Genomic DNA, 20687 nt, shown 5'->3' with positions numbered 1-20687 from the left:
ATTATTGTTAAATTTATCAACAATAATATTTATCATTGTATTGTTGAAAACACATTAAGAATCTATTATTTACATACCATAATTATATTGCTGAATATCTTCATTTAACATATTTCTGGTCTAAAGAAAATTCCAGGTCACCTAGTTCACGGATAGCGTCTTTATTATATAACGATTATTTTACTGGCCGCCAACTCCGGTGATGACCTGTACATAAACTCTGAATGCCCGCGAATTGACCCGATATACCTCGCGGGTTGAAATGCAATGCTTTAAAGTGAGGCCTCGCTTCCATTGCTCTTTATACTTTTACATGTTAACATTTTGACAGGAATAAGGAAGTAAGTACTAAATATGAGAACATAGCCTTTTAAGTATAAACGCTCTTGCGCTGGTAATGCTCTGAAAATAAAAGGTGTACGCACAAACTGTATTGATGTCGAGAATTGAGTGTAAAACTGTTCTATCTATTAAGCCTTTTCATTCGAGATAAAATTGTTTCATACAGTAAAACAGTGTTACAAAGACGCGGATATGTTTCCAATGTTCTGGTGGTATACTCAAATCAGCCAATGGAATAAATGAAGTGTATTCATTCGTACCAAGCCGCGGGAAATTTTATTGGAATTTTATTGGACACTTACAAAGGTCAGGCTAAGGTGAAAAGCTGGCTTATGCAGCTTACGCCGAAAAATAAAAGGTTCAACATGCACGCTCATAAGTTACGCAGACATATAATACAGTTATGTTGCCTCAATCTACATAAAGTTTGAAATTTAACAAAAGACATTGGTTCAGTTACCACAAATACAGCATTAAGTATTTCTATTTGGCATAAGAACACTTAAAAAAACACTAATATTTGAATATTTTGTTATTACTTGTATTCAAGTATTTCTTGTGCAACTGAAAAGGATATTTTTACAAACTGCTTTTCCTGAATAACAAAAAATGAAAAGTGAGACAAGCCAATATTTTGAGATTTGTAAAAACACTGAATAATATTTTGGAGGACTAAGAAACAAAGACTTGCAGGCAAGTTAGTTTCAGCTCAATAATTAAGAAAAGCTAAGTTAATGTTGCTTTATGTTTGGCAAACAAGTGGATTTGGCACACAGGTCAGTTGAATCAACACAGGTTCACATTGTTTACTTCACCTCAGTTAGTCCCCAGGGTGAAAGAAGGGCTTTGGTCATGTGGACTAACATGCTTCATTCACTGGGCTTGAATAACATTATAAATGCTTTCTGTCACCATCTCTGTATCAGAAGGCAAATAACACACAATTAACAGCAACCTGTCACAATCAATTTAACAGGGTCACAAAAGCAATGAATAGGCAGGTCTTTCACTAACCAGTTTACCAAATGTCAAGCAAGAAACACTGAAAATGACAACCCCTAACGAGTGACCCCCTTATTATAGGATATCAAATGAAAATAAATATCAAATTGGTCAAACATGATGTCCACAAATCATTTGACTTCAGACTGACCATTAACTCCCTTAATAACCATGTAAATGAGCTTACAAAGCTTCTTCTTGCAGATTAAGTTCCACAGGACAAGGAATTAAAATCAATGTGTGCAATGCCTCTACATGACCCATTTGGCCACTGAATTAAATGACCTTATTAGTACTGACTGCTGTTTTTAAAACAGGCTGTAAGCAATACAAGCAAAATCAATGGAAAACATAAACTCACAACAGATGACAAATTCTTGAACATTTGAGAAATGAAAACACATTCTTGACATTAGTTAATTTGCATATTGCAGTATAGACTAACACATAAGACAACAAACGAACCCCTTGCTGAAAAAAACAACAAAAACAAGAAACGGTTGTCCACACAACACATGCTTGAATACAGACACATCTAATGAATATTCTGCAGAAGACAAAAATACAAAGAGTCATAATTCAGCCAAAACTGGTCTAAGTCAACATTCTTTTATTTATTATCATCTAAACATAAAGGTTTATCATTTGTGAAAGTTGGCGCAAGATTCAACCTGAAAGCTAAGAGGAGTTTAACAATTGTGGGACATTATTTATATATTTCATTATGAAAAAACAGACAAAGGGCCGTAATTCTGCCAAAAAAAATTGAAGCTAAAAATTGCTTTCTTAACCATCATCTAGACATAAGGACTTTATAATTGTATACATTTGAAATAAGATGAGCTTCAGTTATATCATTTTATATAATAGAAAAACATAACCATCATTCTGCAGAAAAATTGTCACAACCCAAATTTGGTTCTTTAAGATGATCTACCCATTAAGGTCATTCATCTGTGATAGTTTGAGCGAGATGTAGCAAAAGAGAATTTCAAAATACAGTCTTTAGGACTTGTGTATGTTTGCACATAGCCATCATTACATACTGCTATTAGTGCAAAGCTTAATGCCTCACACCCCATGGGGGCATTAAAACCACAAGAATAAGAACCCGTCATCTATATTTCAGACACACAATCTCCAAAACAGATTTTAGTTCACATTTTCAGCAACCAAAACTGAGCAGTCAGATATAGATCTGACGGCTAATATGCACCATTTCTTTGATAAGTTTCAATTTAAACTCAACGATGTGTTCAAATGTCAACTTTGACTGAACAATGCCTTATTTGTTAAAAGGTAATCAAGTTCATCTATCCAGTAATAAAAAAGGACTTCTATTCAGTGAAATACAATTTATGACCGATGCAAATGAATGACAAATATTGAAGTCAAAAAAGATTGTTTAACACCGGTTGATATCAAGGCTGTTTATTCAATGAAGGGGGCCTGATAAATATTACATGCACCTAGTATGCACTCAATAATTCTACCACTTGAGTGATTGCTTGTGTCTCTATATTAATGGTCTGTTTTAAATAATCCAGATTTAATAAAATGCGTCAGCAATTTTTATATTAGAGTCTTTGATAATTACTGTATTTAGGAATGTGACAAAATTTTGAACTCAAGGAGAATTAGGAAAATGTAATAACAGTATTATGGTTTAATATATATATATATGAGATGCTGTGTCCAGAAAAATGGATATGCCCCCAGTGGAAGCCTTATAAGTTGTGATTCATGGCACCATATGAATTCCCTAATTAAGCCTTTAGTGACTTTATAGTCTAAAAGTCTGCACAAATGTGCAGGCTGGTCTGAAGATATCCTTGCATTAGACCCATTTTAGCAAAATGCAGCTCATATGTTTTCTGTAAAATTACAAAGGATGACTCAGTCACCGGTTGTCCTTTCATCACAAATGTATTAAGGGAAAATTAGCTCAGTCAGGAAAACACAGCCCAGCCAATAAAGCATTTATTATTTCCCTAGCTATGAAACAGTATTTCATTATCTCCTCACTGGGGGTCTGAGATATGAATACAATATTATAAATGAAACCCTGCTGTGTATTGCAGCAATAAGGTCATACAAATATACAGTGATATAATGACAGATATGCCATTTAACCTTTCAAGGTACGAATTAATATTATAAGCAGAGTAAATATTTAATGTCCCTAATGACCATGTAATAAAATTGTATCAATCATTTCTGATGGTTGTTTAATGACATTACAGACAAAAACTCTTACAGTCAGCGAAAATCCGTTAATTATTTCAATGATTTTTGTGTGATTGTTAACAAGCCTGACAATCAATATGAGCGAGTCTTTGGGAAAACGGAGCTTAATTAATGTGTGTAAAGTATCGTCACAGATAAGTCTAAGTAGCACAGGATAAGTATGATTGACACTTTCAAAAGAGACCACTATAACAAACAAGTATCGTTGAAAACGATGGATGCTCCCCTTATCGCTAACCTTGAGAAAATCTATTATTTGCCATGACCTTGACCCCAGTGACCTCAAACCTCATCAAAAGGTAGAGGTCCATGCAAGGTACCTACATGCCAAATATGTAAGAGATCGGTCAAATATTGAAGGCGCTATGAGAAACTGTAATCAAAGTGTGACATTGAGAAAATCTATTATTAGCCTTGGTGACCTTGACCCCAGTGACCTCCAACCTCATCAAAAGGTAGAGGTCCATGCAAGGTTACCTACATGCAAAATATGTAAGAGATCGGTCAAATATTGAAGACGCTATGAGAAACTGTAACCAAAGTGTGACCTTGAGAAAATCTATTATTAGCCTCAGTGACCTTGAACCCGGTGACCTCGAACCTCATCAAAAGGTAGAGGTCCATGCAAGGTACCTACATGCCAAATATGTAAGAGATCGGTCAAATATTGAGGCACTATGAGAAACTGTAACAAGTGTGACCTTGAGAAAATCTATTATTAGCCTTGGTGACCTTGACCCCAGTGACCTCAAACCTCATCAAAAGGTAGAGGTCCATGCAAGGTACCTACATGCCAAATATGTAAGAGATCCGTAAAATAAAATATTGAAGGTGCTAAGAGAAACTGTAACAAAAGTGTGACAGAAGTAAGGAAGACAGGAAGGAAAAACTGGCAACTATATACTAAGGGTAACAAGTTGGAGCAGATGTGACTTAATTTACAGAGTTCAACAGTCGAGAATCCATTATGATACAGTGACAGATTTATGACATGGACTCTGTGAAACAGTCAACATGCAGACCTCTGACATCAGTAACCCCTCTGACACCAGTAACCCCTCTGACATCAGTAACCCCTCTGACATCAGGAACCCCACTGACATCAGTAACCCTTCTGACATCAGTTACTCCACTGACATCAGTAACCCCTCTGACATCAGTAACCCCACTGACATCAGTAACCCGACTGACACCAGTAACCCCTCTGACATCAGTAACCCCTCTGACATCAGTAACACCTCTGACATCAGTAACTCCACTGACATCAGTAACCAGACTGACATCAGTAACCCAACTGACATAAGTAACCCAACTGACATCAGTAACCCCTCTGACATCAGTAACCCCTCTGACATCAGTAACCCCTCTGACATCAGTAACCCGACTGACATCAGTAACCCGACTGACATCAGCAAGCATACCATTAGCCAATGGCTGCACAAATATTGAAATGGCTCAGTGAATTGTAATAATGGGTTTACACTGAAATAATTGTATACAGCTTGACAACACTGGATAAAACGGATAAAGAGTTGTGTTTTGTAAGGTCAATCTGATAATAGAAAACATGTAAACACTTGAAAAAGTTCGGCTGCTGTTTTGTTTTGGTTTTCTTTTTGGAGTAAATATTTATAACACTAATATTTGCTGAATTTATGATAATGAAAAGTTGTAAAAAAAATAATACTGTCAATTTGAAACAACTGCATTATTCCATCACTTAAAGCAGTACTTCTTCTTACCAGGTAATTATGTTACCAAGTGTCTTATGTTTATAGGAGCTAGTGATTTCAGATATGCAAAATATTAACCCACAGGTTAATACCTTGAAAACAGCTGGATCAGGAATTTCCTTCATCTGTCCTTACAACATACATCCTGACCCAGGGATCATATTTTTTCGGTTTTGTCGGTCCTAGACCGATTGGGGTCATGAAAGACCGATTGAAATTCCCAAACAGTCGGTCCGATTCTGTTCCCTAAAATTCCCATGCCATGAAATCGATTACACAGTGAACATGCTAACACACCCTAATTACATTCTTATCTCGATTAGGTGTGATAAACCATTCGCTGCAGTCTCTAAACCGGTCTGGACCAGTTTATTGCACGTCAGCCGACTAGTATCAGAGTATGCCCAGCAGCGAAGATTCGCGCGGTTGTGTATTAGTCATGCGTGAATAACCCCGTGTCAATATCAATCGATAATTTCAATAGCTTATACCTTGCACACTAATCGGTCCGTAATGTGTACTCGTCCACGATAAAATCGTTGACAGTTACTTCGGAGATGAAAACCTTGATGTTATCCTCGTGATACAGTAAACTTTCATATAAACAAAGAAGACAATCAGATGTTCTGCAATAATTGTGGGCGGACCTTATACACTGAAAGCACGCGCTGTAACTAAACAAAACATGCCGATACATTTTCCACCAGCGTAATAATCCGGCAATAAATGAATGAAAGTCGCGGATCTGATTGACAGAACAGCCGAAAGTTATTTTTATGGGCGGAACGTCACATAAAATAGTACACAAGAAAAATAATATACATTGTATAAATTTTTAGTAAAAATCATGTTAGAATCGAAATAATTTGTGTACTTTATTGTTTGTTGTTGAATAACCCACGACCGGAAGTTAAGATGCGTGGTTTCAAATCACTCGTGCTTCGCACTCGTGATTTAATCCCTACGCATCTTAACTATCGGCCGTGGGTTAATCGACAATAAACTATAACGTACACCAACCTACGCACAGACATTTATTCGGTTCAGTGCATGTTTGTAAGCTATCATCGAGTCGAAAACAATTTAAAACATCGGTATAGACTAACACAGATTTATAATATTGACAATGATGAAACAAGAGTGCCAAACTGTCACAAGATACGCCCGTTTTAAGACTTTGGACAACTTGATAACTTTACCATGACCCATATTTGAACTTGACCTACATATCATCTAGACACAACTTCTGACCAAAGTTGGTGAAGATCTGATGAAAACTACTTCAATTAGAGAGCAGACACCATGATAAATGCTTGAAATGCACTACGGGACCTCGTGACCTAGTTTTTAACCTGGCAAGACCCATATTTGAACTTGACCTACATGTAGATATTGTCTAGACACAACTTCTGACCAAAGTTGGTGAAGATCGGATGAAAACTACTTCAATTAGAGAGCACTTGCTAAATGCTTGAAATGGTTTAAGTGACCCTGTGACCTAGTTTTTGACCTGGAATGACCCATATTCCAACTTGACCTAAATACTGTCTAGATACAACTTCTGACCAAGTTTGGTGAAGATTGGATGAAAACTACTTCAATTAGAGAGTGGACACCATGCTAAATGCTTGAAATGCACTAAGTGACCCTGTGACCTAGTTTTTGACCCAGCATGACCCATATTCGAACTTGACCTAGATATTGTCTAGATACAACTTCTGACCAAGTTTGGTGAAGATCGGATGAATACAATTTGAATTAGAGTCCGGACAAAGTGGCGCCGTTGAAAATGCACTAATTGACCCTATGACCTAGTTTTTGACCCGGCATGACCCATATTCGAACTTGGCCTATATATCAACTAGATGCAACTGCTGACCAAGTTTGGTGAAGATCGGATGAATACAATTTGAAATAGAGTCCGGACAAAGTGGCCCCTTTGAAAATGCACTTATTGACCCTATGACCTAGTTTTTGACCCGGCATGACCCATATTCGAACTTGGCCTAGATATCAACTAGATGCAACTGCTGACCAAGTTTGGTGAAGATCGGATGAATACAATTTGAATTAGAGTCCGGACAAAGTGATGCCTTCCGCCCGCCGCCCGCCGCCCGCCGCCCGCCCGCCGCCAAGGGGTTTCACATAATACGTCCCGTATTTATACGGGCGTATAAAAAGTCAGAAAAAATAGCAGACGAAACAACAAAGAAATAGCAAATGATAAAACCAATTGAGAAAATTCATATGTTCTGTTTTTAAAAAAGTGCCTAAGGCAATTAAACTTGTACATTTATTATACCACCTTCATGAATGGCAAAATCAATAGTATATATTTTAACGTAATTTGTCATGATTTCGGATGAAAATTTTCTGACACTTTTTCCCCCATTTAAATCCAGACCGATTGATGTTGCAGGAAAATATGATCCCTGCCCTGACCTTACAGGTTTCTTACAACATACACATTGACCTTAGAGGTTTCTTACATACACCCTGACCTTCCAGGTTTCTTACAACATACACCCTGACCTTACAGGTTTCTTACAACATACACCCTGACCTTATAGGTTTCTTACAACATACACTCTGAACTTACAGGTTTCTTACAACATACACCCTGACCTGTAGGTTTCTTACAACATACACCCTGAACTTACAGGTTTCTTACAACATACACCCTGACCTTACAGGTTTCTTACAACATACACCCTGAACTTACAGGTTTCTTACAACATACAGTCTGACCTTACAGGTTTCTTACAATATACACTCTTACCTTACAGGTTTCTTACAACATACACCCTGACCTTACAGGTTTCTTACAACATTCACCCTGAACTTACAGGTTTCTTAAAACATAAACCCTGACCTTCCAGGTTTCTTACAACATACACCCTGACCTTCCAGGTTTCTTACAACATACACCCTGACCTTACAGGTTTCTTACAACATACACCCTGACCTTCCAGGTTTCTTACAGCATACACCCTGACCTAACAGGTTTCTTAACTGCTTGCAGACAGTTAACAAACATAAACAATTAATTGAATAGCACTGACCTCAAGAAGTACAAATGCAATAAGCAGAGAACAACAGTCTTAAAATATGGAAATAAACACAGGTAACAATAAAGTGATTGTAATACATTACAACAACAATTTTCTTCCAAAAAGAACAAAGAGGCATTACTTGTCAATATTTAACAACAATATTAGTTCAACAACAAAGAATCTAATTTCCTAAAAGTAAATCATTATTCTTGTAAACTACAATATTTTTTCAACAACAAAGAATCTAATTTTGTGACAGCAATTACTTAAATCTTGACTGTGGAGACAACATGTATGTTTATCTTAAAATTAATAAGTACAAAAAGTTCACAAAACAATAGCAGTTCTTTACGTTTATATGTTTGATACTTTTATCCACAAACTAGGGCTTTGTCATTTAATCCAAATCTGAACAACATTGTTAGCTGCATTTATATGATTTGATATACTGTATGAGTCTGTTTTATATTCACATCACTTGTAATGATGGCAACAAGACCAACACAATTGTTTATGGTTCTGATATAACTGCTTACAAGTTGGACAATATAACTAGGAGCAAGTGTAATTAATCCAATACTAGAATATAAATCTCAGAAAATCTTGTTTAAAACAGTTGCTGTTGTTTCATTGCCTGTCAAGACTTTTATTACTAGACAGGTTAGTAAATAATGCTGTCAAAATTTAAAACTGGGCGCGGGGGGGTCATGATCTGGGTGGAAAAGAATTAGGTTTATAAGGACTCGTACATCAAATGTTTGTACTGTTTACAAGGGCTCTTACATCATGTTTGTACTGTTTATAAGGACTCCTACATCAAATGTTTGTACTGTTTATAAGGACTCCTACATCAAATGTTTGTACTGTTTATAAGGACTCTTACATCATATGTTTGTACTCTGCAACACCAGATATAAATATTGAGAAACTTTTGATCCATTAGTTTTTGTCTTATTTCTCTCATTCTTATCTTATGTGCGCCATCAGAAGATTCTGCAATAAATTACATATTACACATGCCTTTGAAACAATTTGCTCATCATAACATCATTGTAGCTTTCTATAAAATGCCACACATTTCCCATGCAAATGGTTTATATCTTGCTCTTTTTGAAGATATGGTTAAATACAGTCTGAGAAAATTTTCTAACAGAAAATATTGCTGATTCAAAAAGTATTGCATGTAAAAGTTTAATAGACTATGCCTTCATATCAATCCCAATTTTAAAGTGTTACAGCAGCAGCAACCACAGTAATATATCAGCAGCAGATGCAAGCAGTAATTATAGTATTAGCTTATAATGTCTCATGCAGGACCCATATTTCACCATGTCTGGACCCTTTGCATGAGCTTCAAGACTGTTCATGCACGAAAATGTTGGAAACATGGTTTGACCGTTATCGTTTTTGCAGGTACATTTTTTCTCTATTATAAAATGAAGCAATTCAAAACCTTTAACATACCAGCTTTATTTTGATAGATCTTTCTGTGTTTTTGGTTACATTAAATATTAATGCAGTTTTAACTTTAAACACAATTCAATACACTTGTAATAAATAATTACAATGCGAATTAAATAGCGAATACAGCCAATTTACATAATGATTATCCCCATACCTGTTCAAGCATATCAATTTGGTAGTAAAACAGATTTCTCATTTTTAACTATTTAATAACAAACACAAAATCTTTGTGCATGCACTCACATTTTAGTTCTGAAACATTAACTTTCTTGTGTACATCTTCCCAAACTTCGTTTGATCTTCATACAATTCAATAAATCACATTTCTCAATATCATGCTTACATTACAAAACATGTTGCCTATTCATGGACTGATCACACTATTTATGGAAATGTAAACATTGCCTGCTAATATTCAGAAAAGACAATTTATCACAAACAGTTATATAATCATGCCACAGAGACAATACAGAAAATCAATCCATTACATGTTCAAAATGCTTAGAACAAAACAGCTTTTGTTTTGGATGCAGAATACCATTGCAATAGGAATTATGCAAAGAAAGAACAGAAAATCAAGTGGTATTATAGTTATAAAACCTTAAATGTTCAAAATGCATGAAAACAAAACAAATAGACTTAAGAGAAAGCCTGTTTGAAATAAATGATGGGCACATGTCTCAAATCAATTAGCTCCAGGCAAGGGCGATAAAACACAGGTGTTAATTTCATCTTATTACAAAGATAAAATTCACTTTTTCTTTCTTAAGCTGAATAATACCTTTTCAAAAATAGATTTATGTTTCACTTGAGCTTTTATATCTTGCATTATACATTAAGAATAAAATATTGTTTTCATCCTGTACACCTGTTGATTTTGGTAACTTTCTTTTGATGTATTGTTCTTATTTTTCGCAAATGTCAATAAACATTCCTCTTTTGGTTTATATAATTCCTTAAGCATTTATGTACATAAATCTGTTAATGTAAATAATAGGTAAAATAAATAATGTCATATTTCATTCATCATCAACCCTTAGTTATATGTGAATGGTCCAACTTCCAACTCTTACAATATAATTGTCATTTGGATGCCAAAGGGCTTATTTAAGTCTTGATTTATTTGGATTGAGCTTGACACAAACTGTAACAGTGCTAGTTTTTTAACTAGGAACTTGGAATTGGATTGCTTTTGTATTAACAAATGCCTGCTAAAATGCCAGTTTTCTTGGCTAAAATGCCAGTTTTCTTGGCTAAAATGCCAGTTTTCTTGGCTAAAATGCCAGTTTTCTTCGGTCTCAGTCTATTCTCCTAAAGAATGGATTGGTTAACCCTTCTCCACTTAGATGCGTATTTTTTACGCATTTGTATTACCTTAGAAAGTTAAATTTAACTAAAGACCTTTCTTACTAGATTGAAGTGTAAAGGCATCAGATCCAACCTGTAGGTACCGATGAGCAGCAAACAGCATAAACCTGAACAGACTAAAAGTTACTCCCAGTCTGTTTTGGTTTTATACTGTTTGCACATAGCCATTTTCACTCTGCGAGAGGTTTTATGCTGTTTGCACATAGCCATTTTCACTTTGCGAGAGGTTTTATGCTGTTTGCACATAGCCATTTTCACTTTGCGAGAGGTTTTATGCTGTTTGCACATAGCCATTTTCACTTTGCGAGAGGTTTTATGCTGTTTGCACATAGCCATTTTCACTTTGCAAGTGGTAAAGGGTTAACATAGGACCTGAAAAAGACTTCCAAGAAATGTAACATGGTGCTGATCATGACTTGTTGACCTGCAGTTTACCTATTTGATTTCAGCATGTCATTTTCAAGGACTTTTTCCACAGTCTATGGTAGAAAGCATGTTCATATATTTTACTATGACCACATCAAAGGGAACAGCAACCAACATCAGAAGCACATCCCAGGGTGTGAACACTGACATTTTTATAGCCATCTGAGACACCTGTGGAGCTAATGCTGCTAAAGAATCCCACACTTCACATAGTTCTCCAGCAAATTGTTCAGGTAATTTCTCAGTTCCAATAGTCCTAGCTATACATCAAGGTGCTACAGCTTGTTTCACTGGTAATTGTGGCAGACTATAGTCAGGCAAGGAAACTTAACTTGGCGGAAAATATGGCGGAATTTTAAGAATTACAATGTGTCCATTTCATATTTATATTGAAGCTATAAAAAATTTATAATATAAAAAAACAGTTTACTAGGACACAGGTTAATTTACACTTAGATCAGACCATGTCTTGTGCTCCCTACATTTTATGTCAATTTAAAAAGACAAACATAATAACCTAATTTCAATGGTTGCCTCAGCATTCCATTAAAGCTGATGAAAAAAGACAAATACAAATTTTAATTGCATTATGAGATATATCTTGACAAACAATATCATGACTGTCAATTATAAATTTCTAGTACACAATTGTTATTGCTGCCATGCTTGTTTGAGGTACAGTAACTACGTCTAGAGTGCCAACAGGCCAAAGGGCCAACGTTAATTAAGAACAACAGTACTGTGCATTTATGGTAATAATGTTACCAAATATAATTGAAATTCTCTTGACAAAATGGCAGTTCCCTTGAGTTAGAGACTCATAAAGCCAGCCAAAGTGCATTTAACGACTAATAAAAGGAACAGACTTTGTCAGGAAATGACTAAACGCAAGGACATAAAAGCTTTGGAAATATAATTGCTGTTGATGTATAAAGAGTTTCCTCCTATATGTCCGAGTCACCTTAACTAGTACTGTCCAAAGACAAGCGGAGCGACCAACAGACAGACAGACCAACCCACGGACAGACGGGCGGGCTGGCGGGCAGTCTGGCCAGCCGGCCAGCCAGCCTGGCTGGAGCAGCCAGCCTGGCTGGAGCAGCCAGCCTGCTGGGGAAGCCAGCCTGGCTGGAGCAGCCAGCCTGCTGGGTAAGCCAGCCTGGCTGGGGCAGCCAGCCAGCCAGCCAGCCAGCCATTGAATACATAAGTAATTGCTTATATATTGTATTTGTATTTAATATGTTAAGTTGCTATTTTTAATGCAGAGCCTTCCAACAGATAATAAAGGTGTAATCTAGAAGAAATTGAAACATAGAAAAACACATATTTAAGCAGATACTAGTGCTCAATTGAGATTCTGCAAACATTTGACACTTTCGATAGTGCAAGTCTATATTTAATTGCTGATCATAGAAACTTACAAAAATGAAAGCCCAAACCATGCTTTGAGGATTAAAAACTCATTTGCCTTATTGATCATGATGCACATTCATCATTATTAAAGTCCACATTTACAGGCCAATAAAAACACCTTTAAGGTTAATATTCACACATTAACATATTGATAATGGGCCTTACATGTTATGGATCAACAGGCAAGATCGACTTTTGATAATCAAAAGCAATATATTAATAAAACTGGACTTAAATAAAGCCTAGAAGCCACATATAAAAAAAAGTCCGCCAAAATGATTGATATTAGCACAATGGATCATAAGTCTATACTTTCATATAACCGATGTACAAACATACATACATTATAACATACCCCGGTATATCAGCTATTGTATCTGATATCCCAGGTATTATGGAGATGCATAAATGTCATGTTAAATTCCACAGTTTTAAAATGGATATTAATTCACACTTTTAAAATGAAAGAACAAAAACTGGAGGAAAAAATCCCTACAGTGCCTTGGCAACAAAATCAAAAAAAAAGAACATGACTTGTGATAATTTTAAGTACTGGCTGCATAACTTTAGTAACACCATGTCAATTAATTCCAAGATGTGATTAACAAAGAACTCCATGCGCAAAATAATCTATCAAGGTCAAATAGGTCTTCAATAATATTTGTAGAAGTCAATGATTCTTTCGGGATACTATTGCTGTCACGACCTAGCGTTTATATTGAAACATTAGACCATTTTTTCAATTTAGGCTTGGGACTTTTTTCTCAATGGTTTACACATTTGTGATGTTATATTCAATATTCTGCTAATTGTATCTTACTTTGCAGTGTTTTAGTCTACTTTAGTTGTACCCTCAGTCTCAGTCTACAAAAGTCTCCTTCAAACTATCTCACACATTAAAACATTACAATGTTTCATCTGAACATCACAACTCTTTAGAAACATAGCCCTAAAAAAGGCTACCTCCCTAAAAAACAGATGTCTTCACATTCCACCAAACTAAACATTTGCAGGTTCCATTAATAAATAAGCATGCTCCGAACATTTCCTGCATTTACTGCAACCCCCTTCCCCATTTGATTCTTGCTTCAACACAATTTCTGTGCAGGGCTCATGTGCAACATGTGTTAATTGGGTATCACAGACATGTGGGAGGATTAGCAGTTATTGCTACAGCCTCTTTGATACTTTCATACATTGGCATGGCATCAAATAACTGTACAATACCGAAGAATATCTCAAATACCCAACAGTCTTTGCCATCAATAGAATGAAGAAAAAAATAATCGAAGTTAAAATAAAAACATTATTCTTGTCTGAATTACCAGCTTTTATCTGTATTTGTGAAAGCTAAAATGTATTTCTGTGGTAACATTTATTGAATAGTTTAATAACATTCTTGCAGACAAAAAGTCCACTTTTATGGATTTTTTTAAAGGAAGTCTAGCTTTTCTTAATGAAAACCTTTCTAAGCACAAAGTGTAGTCCCTGATAAGTCTATGCAGACTGCACAGGCTAATCTGGGACTTTACTTACATGCATTAAGCTCAGTATTCTCAGAAGACAAAGTCCTGTTCACGACAGTTAAATCTATACCTGGCACTGTTTCAAGACAAATTGTTGGGCTATAATGAGCTTCAAGTCAATCAGAGAAAACAATATGTGTCTGAAAGGAACATAATGATTTCATTCATATCAGACACTATCAGACTGATCTTTTATGTAACATTTAAAATGTCTAACATTAAAAAGAAATCTCATTTTATTGTGAAAAGAATGTAACTATATGCGGAAAACTCTATATTTATTTATAAATAATTAGCAATTACTTTTAATTGTTTCATAATAATGCCTGCCTTTGAATTATCGTGCTGTTTAAAACAGTAAAGTGTTGTTTTTTCGGCGTAAGCTGTATTAAGCCAGCTTTTCACCCTGACTTGAACTTTGTAAGTGTCCAATAATACTCAAATAAAATTTCCCGCGGCTAGGTACGAATGATTACACTTCATTTATTCCATTGGCTGATTTGAGTATAACACCAGAACATTGGAAACATATCCGCGTCTTTGTAACACTGTTTTACTGCATGAAACAATTTTATCTCTAATTAAAAGGCTCAATAGATAGAACAGTTTTACAATCAATTTTCGACATAAATACAGTTTGTGCGTTCACCTTTTATTTTCAGAGAATTACCAGCGCAAAAGCGTTTATACTAAAGGCTATGTTGTCATATTTAGTACTTACTTGCATTGCATTTCAACCCGCGAGGTTCGGGTCAATGCGCGGCCATTTGTGAAAGTCAGAGTTTATATACAGTTCATCACCGGAGTTCGCAGAAGGGGTTGCGATCATTGTGTTACACCGGTCTTACTGACAATAACGTAGTGACTGTAATGCATTGCATTCCAATCCGCAAGGTATTAAGGTCAGTTTGCGGTCAGTTGCAGAAATCTTTATATAAACGCCGTCTCGTAAACTTTGTGCACTTGAAGTCTGTTTTGATCAGAAAGATACTAAATAAAGATATTCGGCGATATTATTGTGGTATGTCAATCATCGATTTTTGATATGGTTTCAACATTTGCATGATAAGGACCAATTTTTATAAAATTAATTAGAAATATTTATCCATTTAGACCAGTTTATTAAGCATGAGCACAATAATTCGCTATACTATAATTATGCAATTAAATAAGATTCGAGTATTGCCGGCTGACCTATATGCACTCGTTTATTTTCATGTTTCTTGTGTTTTTCTATTCTGTAAATATAGATATCTGAGTAATAATATCACATAAAGCAAAATAAGCCACGAAATCTGGCGCAACACCCCGTAATTGATTTGCTTAAGATGTAGCTAAGAACTGCGCACAAAAAAGGCATGCGCTACTTTTTATCTCATAGAGATAACTTTTGATCGTTCATAAACATCGACCACAATCAACGCCGTATATCTTTTTTAAAGATATTTCTTGTTACACATGCCTCACCAATTAAATATGGAAGCCAATGTTTGACAACAATCATATGACATGTTTCATTCAAACAACTTTTTGTCTTGTTTGTTTTTCCTACATTTCTATACATTCAAATATTTTTCATCTTCAGCACCTGTTGCAAAACCTTGTTAATGTGTCTACCAGTATATGCTTTCTGTCATGGATATCAGGCACTCAGGACACTTTTTTTAATTGGCTAATTATATCAGTTGGATGGTTGACACTTCATTATCTTATAGGTTTAAAATATGGGTTTTGCATTTAGTCTATTGCCAATTGTTAAATAAGGCAGCAATTTTATATAATTATCTTTGAACGTTCTCGTTAATAAGAATTACTTACGCAATGGTGATACAGTAAAGCGTGCTCCATGTTAAACGATTTTATAATTAACCTCACACCCGCTACAAGTTATAATTTATTTAATGTACCACACAAAATGCTTAGGTCCACAGTTTTCCTTCAAACAGCTCTATTTTTGGTTAATAATGATCGCTCATGTTGTTTGTTAAAAAATCAGTAAAACTTTTATTTCTTATGAAAAAGATAATTATTGTCAATCCTCTAGATTTAGTGAGAATAATGTTCCTTCTTTCAGTAATCTTCATATTCTTTAGATCAGTTTTGATTGGAAGATTGGGAAACAACAATCAATTATCGGACTTACCCATTGCTCCCATTTTTAAACAAGAGGGCCAAGATGGCCCTAGTTCGCTCACCTGAGAGGAGTCGGTTCATTCAATCTTTACCAAATGTCAAACTTGACCTAGATATTGTCCAGACAAACATCCTGGTCAAGTTTCATCATTATTTCATCTGCGAATCATGATCAATGTACCTATGAAGTTCCATGATCCTAGGCGTAAGCATTCTTGAGTTATCATCCGGAAAGTTGAGTCACCGTGACCTTGACAGCCATTGTGTGAATACATTTTTTGGCACTGTGACCTTGACCTTTGACCTAGTGACCTGATAATCTATAGGGATCATCTGCGAGTCATGATAAATATACCTATAAAGTTTCATGAACCTAGGCATAAGCGTTCTTGAGTTATCATCCAGAAACCATTTTACTATTTCAGGTCACCGTGACCTTGACCTTTGACCTAGTGACCTGAAAATCAATAGAGGTCATCTGCGAGTCATGATCATTGTACCTATGAAGTTTCATGATCCTAGGCGTAAGCATTCTTGAGTTATCATCCGGAAAGCATTTTTCTAAGTTGAGTCACCGTGACCTTGACAGCCATTGTGTGAATACATTTTTTGGCACTGTGACCTTGACCTTTGACCTAGTGACCTGATAATCAATAGGATCATCTGCGAGTCATGATAAATATACCTATGAAGTTTCATGAACCTAGGCATAAGCGTTCTTGAGTTATCATCCAGAAACCATTTTACTATTTCAGGTCACTGTGACCTTGACCTTTGACCTAGTTACCTGAAAATCAAGAGGGGTCATCTGCGAGTCATGATCAATGTATCTATGAAGTTTCATGATCCTAGGCATAAGCGTTCTTGAGTTATCATCCGGAAACCATTTTAATATTTCGGGTCATCGTGACCTTGACCTTTGACCTAGTGACCTGAAAATCAATAGGAGTCATGATCAATGTACCTATGAAGTTTCATGATCCTTGGCATAAGCCCTCTTGAGTTATCATCCGGAAACCATCTGGTGGACGGACAGACGGATATGAGCAAAACAATATACCCCCTCTTCTTCGAAAGGGGGGGGGGGGCATAATGAGAAAACTGCCCCCCTCCCAGCAGCCATGTTATTCAACAGACCGGAACCATTTTTGAACTCAACTCTCGTATCAAGGAAACAAGTGTTCTGAGCAAATTTAATGAAAATTGGGCCAAAAATGTGACTTCTACTGTGTTCACATGTTTTCACTATATACATATAGAGAAAAATGCCCCCCCCCCCCCACTGGCGGCCATGTTTTTTCACCGATCCCGACCATTTTCAAACTCGTCCGAGATATCAATAGAAGAAATGTTTTGACCAGCTTTCATGATGATTGAGCAAAAATTGTGACTTCTAGAGTGTTTACAAGGTTTCTCTATAGCCAAATTGGGAAAACTGCCACTATATACATATAGAGAAAAATGCCCCACCCACTGGCGGCCATGTTTTTTCACCGATCTCGACCATTTTCGAACTAGTCCGAGACATCAATTGAACCAATATTTTGACCAATTTGCATGATGATTGGGCAAAAATTGTGACTTCTAGAGTGTTTACAAGGTTTCTCTATAGCCGAATAAGGAAAATTGCCCCGCCTACTGGCGGCCATGTTTTTCAACGGATCGGAACCACTTTTGAACTCAACCAAGATATCATTAAGACAAACATTTTGAAAAAGTAACATAAAGATTGGGTATGAAATGTGACTTCTACGGTGTTTACAAGGTTGTTTTTTTTTTACCTAGTTTTTGACCTGGCACAACCCAGTTTCGAACTCGGCCGAGATTTCATTGGGAAAAAGCTTCTAACCAAGTTTCATGAAGATGGGACAAGAAATGTGGCCTATAAAGTGTTTACGAGCAAATGTTAACGGACGGACAGACGGACGGACATACAACGGACAAAGACCGGTCACAAAAGCTCACCATAGCAATCAGATGAGCTAAAAATGTACATGAATCTCTCAAATGACCCCTTAGTAGGTCAATCTGATCTGCGGAAATTGGTGGATGCCAAGAAAAAACACCATTGTATTATTAGTAAAGAAGATTTTAAAAAGTTAACATACAATGCGTCAACAACACCCATGGTGGAAGCCTCATGCAAACTTACCTCCAACTGATGAACCGCCCTGGTTTCCCTGTCAAAAGGCTTGCCACTGGCGCGGATCACACCTTCAAATAGACAACAACTAAATATAACAAGCAGTTCAAGACAGACTTCATTTATAAATCATGTGCATTATTGAATATACGTCACTGCTAATTTTTCTACTGAACCCATCAAAATAAGCATGCTCCTAGAGGTTGCATTTTCAAAAACAAATTGTGTTGCCAAAAAAATGTCAAAAACTTAAAAATATACTAGACTCTATTCTGTAAAATTGAACAAAACAATTGTATTTGGCTGCATACTGCTTTTATTTGACCACAGTAGATAGCACAAATGGTCATCAACAGTAAACTGACCAATGACCTCAGATGACTTTTTGTGCAAGGTCAATCAGGTACAAGTCCATCAGCCAACTAGAAAAACTTATTCAAGCATGTGAAGTCATGCCCAAGGGAAATCTGAACAAGTCAAATACAAAAATGTTAGTTTCTGCTAACCCAAACAAACTTGATTTTTTGTGTCAACCCTCATTTTTTTCATTTTCAAGTTTGACTTTTCGTGAATTTTTTATTAATTCACTAACATGACTATTCAGTTTACAATAATTTTGCTGCATTAAATCCTCTTTGCTCAATTGAATTTACACTCACTCAAATTACAGAATGTTATAACTAGATTTGGAAGATTTTTACACACCATAACATATTCTTACTAAATAGGGTTACATTAAAAAGCTAATGAAAAGTGATGCCAAGCTACTTAATGTTTTGGGAAAATTAGTGGAAACACATTTTGTTTGGCCTTCAACTATTTGAGGCCTACAGTGAACACAAAAAACATAAAAATCTTGTACTTAAGGTATAAAGCCTTGTAGATGTGAACTCCTGTTGTTAAAGCTTTCAGCCATGTTCTGATTTAGGGATATTATGGTCAAAACCTTAATGATCAGGACATGTTCATAGTGTTGTAATGGGCACATTAACAAGTGGTCAACAACATTCAATGTCAACACTGGTTTAAATAGGTGGTATTGGTAAGTGTTGTCTATTCAGCGATGTCAGCATTTAATACAGATGCATTGAGGAAAAGAACATTAAAGTTCATGTTGCTTTTATGAATTACCACCTATTATGAGCCTGTATTTTAGTAAAGCAAAACCATTATGCAGAATTAGTAGGCTATCCTAACTGCACACTTTGATAACGGTGAACTGCAATATGGCATTACATATTTGTGACTTCAATCATCTTATTGTTAAAAATCAAAATGTTACCATTAGTTTCTATGTTTTGATCTAGAACTGAGTTGACCCTTTATGAGTTGATATGTCAAAGGAGGTAAATAATCTAGTCAAAGGAATATTCAAAGGGTGTTCCATTTCTGCTAAATGAACACTTCTTGTAAACAAGAAAATTGTGTTTGTCAGAATCACAATGCCCCTATTGCGCCGCTTTGAAATAAAATTTCAATATATCATTTGGCAGGTTTAGAAATTATCTCCCTTTTAAAGCTTATTACTTGCATTGCATTTTTTTACTTTTGACCTTGAAGGATGACCTTGACCTTTCACCACTCAAAATGTGCAGCTTCATGAGATACACATGCATGCCAAATATCAAGTTGCTAACTTGCAAAAAATATGGCCAATGTTAAAGTTTTCAGACGGACACACAGACAGACAGACCGACTGACAGTTCAACTGATATATGCCACGCTACCGGGGGCATAAAAAGTTGCTTCCATGATCGGATAAAATGGACTTTTCAATGACAATAAAAGGGCTTCTGACTACTGCCACAACTTTGAGGCCCAAGGTTTGTAATCCTTCAGC

The 20687-nt window shown here is 35.9% G+C and overlaps 1 protein-coding gene across 1 annotated transcript in view; it reads right to left on the bottom strand.

The window, feature by feature from the left end:
• Positions 1-20687, bottom strand: part of LOC127878239 (protocadherin Fat 1-like) — a 133670-nt gene that overhangs the window by 50198 nt on the left and 62785 nt on the right. The window contains exon 4 of the mRNA XM_052424759.1: positions 18857-18918. Coding sequence (XP_052280719.1) covers positions 18857-18918 — 62 coding nt within the window. The remainder of the gene's footprint in view (positions 1-18856; positions 18919-20687) is intronic.

Source organism: Dreissena polymorpha, chromosome 4 (assembly GCF_020536995.1).
Source record: "Dreissena polymorpha isolate Duluth1 chromosome 4, UMN_Dpol_1.0, whole genome shotgun sequence".
Lineage (NCBI taxonomy): Eukaryota > Metazoa > Mollusca > Bivalvia > Myida > Dreissenidae > Dreissena > Dreissena polymorpha.
This window is presented reverse-complemented; position numbering and strand designations above follow the sequence as displayed.